The sequence below is a fragment of the Hippocampus comes genome, unplaced genomic scaffold (genome assembly GCF_001891065.2).
Source record: "Hippocampus comes isolate QL1 unplaced genomic scaffold, H_comes_QL1_v1.1 scaffold130, whole genome shotgun sequence".
NCBI classification, from domain to species: domain Eukaryota; kingdom Metazoa; phylum Chordata; class Actinopteri; order Syngnathiformes; family Syngnathidae; genus Hippocampus; species Hippocampus comes.
Window position 1 is genome coordinate 2,434,277 of NW_017842057.1, and position 5,284 is coordinate 2,439,560.

At 44.5% G+C, this 5,284-nt stretch overlaps 1 protein-coding gene across 2 annotated transcripts in view; it reads left to right on the forward strand.

Annotated features, from left to right (window-relative positions):
• ptar1 (protein prenyltransferase alpha subunit repeat containing 1) overlaps nucleotides 1–5,284 on the forward strand; it is a 39,440-nt gene that overhangs the window by 4,689 nt on the left and 29,467 nt on the right. For both annotated transcript variants that reach the window (XM_019860878.1, XM_019860879.1), the window contains one exon: nucleotides 637–703. In XM_019860878.1, the coding sequence (XP_019716437.1) occupies nucleotides 637–703 (67 nt within the window). The remainder of the gene's footprint in view (nucleotides 1–636; nucleotides 704–5,284) is intronic.

Genomic DNA, 5,284 nt, shown 5'->3' on the forward strand with positions numbered 1-5,284 from the left:
GTATGTATGTATGTATATGTAGCCGGGTCTTTGGAAAGACTGGACTGAACACAAAATAATTTTTATGTGGGCTTTATTCCCGACTGAACAATAAAAATTTGTACAGCATCAAGATGAAAGACTGAGATTTTAACTGAATTTTAAGAGTTCGAAAAAAGGATCTAAGAGATCAAAGAAAATTTTCTAACAGATTAAAGACAATTACACCATAATAAACCACAGCAGTGGCTTGCTTGATCGGGAAAGAGAAATAAAAATACATTATTTCCAAGCCACAACATTCCATGAAACTTAAAAGTGCAGACCGACTAATCGAGCTTTATATTCAGTTCAGTGACTGTCTTCCTTCACATACATGTCATCCTCCCCTCACTTCCTGGTCTAATTCTCGCTCACGCTGTATGTTCCCGCATGTTTTTATCAAGCGTGCGCTAAAAGTGACAATGCAACATTTGTTCAACAAGGCAACCTTCACTCCAAAAGTCTAAGTATGGTTCACCTGGTTAGAGAGAGAGAGAGAGAGAGAGAGAGAGAGAGAGAGAGAGAGCGAGAGAGAGAGAGAGAGAGAGAGAGAGAGAGAGAGAGAGAGAGATGTTTTTGTGTCTGCCATTAATGATCATGTTTGTTTTCCCTCAGCTTTAGTGGATATCACGTCCACCCTCTTGCTGCTTAATCCTGATGTCACGACTGCATGGAATGTCAGGTACAGACACAAACCCTCGATGGCAGCTGCCATCTTCATTGCTTCATTGTCTCTCGATAAAACAGCACACAACATTCATGTGATTGCGTCATTGTCACTAGAGATGCACTAAAAATCGAAAATGAGGAAGCCAAGGCTGAAACTGAAACAGCAAAATAAATTATTATACTTTAAAAAAATCTCTGCTAAATCATTTTCTTCACTTTGCCAAATTTGAAAGTGCAAACTCTCAGGTTCCATCCAAGGGAATGTGCACGTTTTCACAGCCACAGTTGAGGCAGTCCTTGGTGACCGGGCAACTTTCTCACCCCGGGCCAATGTCTGACAGCAGTGGGGATTTTTGGCTCATCTACCCGCCACCCACCTCCATTCAGTTTCAGCATGCCTTCAGCGCCACTGCTGGACCTAGTCTTACTCCGAGCTTCAAGGCCGTACCCCGTGTCATCACCACCATCATGGCCAGTTAGCAAGTGTTCTTGGAATGCTAAACAGTGCAAAACCTTGGTCTGCTTGCTTGGTTCTTCCCCTCAGTCTAATCTTTCCCAAGCAGTGCCCCACGATGTCTCTGTTGCCACGGCCTGCCAGCTGCTGGTGCCCTCCTCGCATCCTGTTTTGGCCATGATGTCCTGGTGATGAACATCTTTTGACCGAAAACCCAAAATGTGCTTTTGACCATTGACAGGCCACAATCGTTGATGCAAGGCAAAATAAAAGTAAAAATACAGTACAACCTCAGTTGACAAATTTAATTCAGTCTAACACTCTCTTTGCAAAAGATACTTGTCCGATTTCCCATTCAAATGCAAGAAAATATAATGAATTCAGTCCAGATCAGAACCAAGTCAACTTCATACACGGCCGATGGCTTTGTGAAAAGATGTTCCCCTGTCATGTCAAAGGTTTTGAGTATTTATGCAGACCTTCATTTTCTCATTTCTTTTTTCTCTTCTTTTTTTTTTTTTTTTTTGATCTATCCACCTGATTATTATGCTTTATGAGCCTTGGAGTGAATTCTGTGCATGACTTGCGTTTTGAACCAAAACCGGCTTTTTATTTACATCGAAATTGTTTGCGGAGTCCACTTCCTTTGACAGTTACAGAATTTAACAATGTGGGAACTTCAGTTGTTGTATCTTTAAAGAGTAAACAGTTCAATCCCGCTTCCTGCTAATGTCTGGGGTAGGAGGATGAAAAAAAAAAAGAGGCCAGCGACAACTTACAGTTTCATGTTTAACTACTTCCAAACTCTGTTGCTTTAGACATGAGGCCATGATCTATTTTCAAACATCTGAGGCGTACAGGTATATACAGTATACCTATACAGTAATAAAGTTGGTCTTGTTTTGTTGAGAGGTTGGAAACAGTTAGCTTAAAGCAGACGTTGGAGCCAGCCAAACCCACTATTTCCTACTGCATGGTGGTGGCAGCCTTACACCGAATGTAAACGGGTCATTTAGCCTGAAATCACCCTGACAAAAAAAATGAACATTTTAACCCGACCAGAATTGGATGAAACATCCCACATTTTACGGACACTGCCCCAGTGGTTTGGGAGATATGGCCCACTGAATTTTTCAGATTTTGTCAAAAAGGGTTGTGGAGGCAAACCTTCAAACCCCAATATCTTGGAGTTTACTGGGCCAATTTGTTAAAGAGATGTATTGTTGGGAAGGGATTTTAACATAATTCTAAAGAGAGCATTCTCTTTAGGGTTGGGGAATGTAGAAGTCACGAGACCTTTTGACCTCAATTGTTGTTTTCTAGACCTCTTGATCTCATCATTGTCATTTTTTCTCTCTCGTCCCTCGTTTGTAAGTCTTGTTATTAATTTGTCTTTGACATTACTCTTGTTTAGTTTCGTTGACTCTTGACATTTCGTTTATATTTTTGGCTTTACTATTGCCTTGCCTTTGAATCATCAAATTAAATCGCCGACCTGTTAGCAAAAACATTTTTTCCAGGGCTAGTTTCCGTGGAAAACTGGTGTCAAAAAAGGCTCTACCAAGTCATTGTTGTTGTACTGCATTTCCTTCTACATTTCCAAATGAAGTGATTCCCAACCAGTGTGCCATGGCACATCAGTGTGCTATGAGAGATCATCAGCTGTGCCACGTAGAAATGTAAATTATTTAGATCTAAAATTATGCATTTTTCTGTCAAAAAAAATCTTCATCACTTTGTACCTCTGGTGACCTCTTTGAGGGGCCGAAACAGGTGGAAAATGGAAGCAGCAAGGTTTGGCCGATAATGGGGATGAGAGAGCAGTTAATGCTCTGCACTGTGTTGGCTGCTGCATTTTGGGAACCCAGCGACAGATGACCTTGGAGTAAGCAAGCTCTTAATTGATTATTAGGGCCCGAGCAGAGACTGGTCAAAATGGCAAACTTCCTTGTAGGGTTAGGATATGACTCCAAGAGAGTTTTTGGCCTGTTACATGAGCAGAGATGAAAGTGGACTTTCCTGAAAATTCCGGGGAAAAAAAAGTATATATACTGTGTGTGTGTGTGTGTGTGTGTGTGTGTGTGTGTGTGTGTGTATATATAAAACGCTGTTTTTTTTTTTTTTTTTTTCGAGGCCGTGAATAGTTTTGGCCACGAGAGACCGTGGTTCGCAAAAAACAGAGGCGGCGTCATCACAACACGTACTGTACTAAACTCTCGCAATGACAATTCAAAAAACTCCTTCATATTTTCCAAGAGTGAGTTTCTTTTCGTCCTTCTACTTTATTTATTTCTTCTTCCCATTTTGTTTTGCAAGGTTTTGTACCCCAAACCTACGGGGGGAGAGGGGCAGCTTCATTTCTGCTCATCTCCTTTATTTGCTTTTATCTTTTTACGTATCCTGTGAACAGGGATCCCGATAGCACACGCAACCCCATTGTTTACAGTAGGGACCAGCTGTTAGCATGGCAGGCTAACAGCGGGCTACTGGCCGGTGACAAACCTGACATTCCCCGTAAGTTGAAGAGGAGGAAACGTGGGTGTCGGGCCAGGAGGTCTGAGTCCAAGACCAAGACCAAATGACATCAAGAGTAAACGTTAAGACAGAAAAATACTATTTTTATAACCACAAAATTATAGAAATGTCATTCTGTTCAAAAATCTTCCTGGCGGCGCTAACGCAACATCAAAGGGAGTACCGCGAGGCTAGCCTAATGCTACTCACGGAGTCGTGGCTAACAGCGATCACTCCGGACACACATGCCGAGTTGGAAGGCTTCCAACTCATACGTGCGGACAGGAATGAAGGGAGTGGAAAGAGGAAAGGAGGGGGACTGACTGTTTTTGTGAACGACAAATGGTGCAATCCGGGGCATATCACGATCAAAGAGAAACTCTGCAGCCGGGACATTGAGCTGCTAGCCATTAGCCTCAGGCCCCATTATCTCCCGAGGGAATTCTCACACGTCATAGCTGTGACAGTGTACGTCCCCCCGTCGGCTAATGGTGATGCAGTGTGTGATGCCCTGATGACTGTCGTGAACAGGCTGCAAACACAGTCCCCCAACGCCCTGCTGATCATCTCTGAGGACTTCAACCATGTCTCTCTGTCGTCCTCCCTTTCGACCTTCACGCAATATGTAACCTGTGCCACGAGAGACAATAAAATTCTGGACTTGTTTTATGCCAATGCCAAGGAGGCATATAAACCCCTCCCCCTCCCTCCTCTTGGAAGAGCAGACCACAACTTAGTATTTCTCGAGCCTGTGTACAAACCCCTGGTACACAGGCAGCCAACTGTGAGCCGAATGGTCAGGAAATGGTCCACGGAAGCTGAAGATGCTCTGCGGGACTGCTTCGACACAACCAGGTGGGAAGTCTTCAGCGAGGTTCATGGGGAGGACATTGATGCACTCACTGACACCACCACGGACTACATAAACTTCTGTGAGGAGAACACCGTACCCACCAGAACTGTGCGGTGTTTTTCCAGCTGTGCGTGTTTTTTCCAGTAACAAACCATGGATTAATCCCGACATAAAGGCCCTCCTGAAGGAGAAGAAGAGGGCTTTTATGTCAAGAAACAGAGGAGCTGAAGGCCGTGCAGATTCGGCTGAGAAGAAAGATCAGAGAGGGGAAGAAGACATACAGGATGAAGTTGGAGGACGAGTTACAGGCCAGCAATGTCACTGGTGTCTGGAGGGGTCTGAAAACCATCTCAGGCCTCAACAGCCCAAAGACATGGACTGAGAAGAACAAGGACTGGGCAGATGAACTGAACCGTTTTTTCAACTGTTTCGACCAGACGTCTGTCCCTTCCCCCAACCACCAGCTGCACCCACTCTCACTGAGGACTTCTTCTCCTCCGCCTCCTCTTTCAACCAGCTCTCAACAACCCTGTCTGTCACCTGGTTCCTGCCTGTCCGTTACAACAGAGCAGGTGAGGAACCAACTGAGGAGGATGAATGTGAGGAAGGCGGCAGGTCCAGACAAGATCAGTTCCCGGCTCCTCAGGACCTGCTCTGACCAGCTGTGTGACATTGTCCAGCATTTGTTCAACCTGAGCCTGAAGCTGGGCAGAGCTCCACAACTGTGGAAAACTTCGTGCCTGGTTCCAGTGCCCAAGAACCCCCACCCTAAG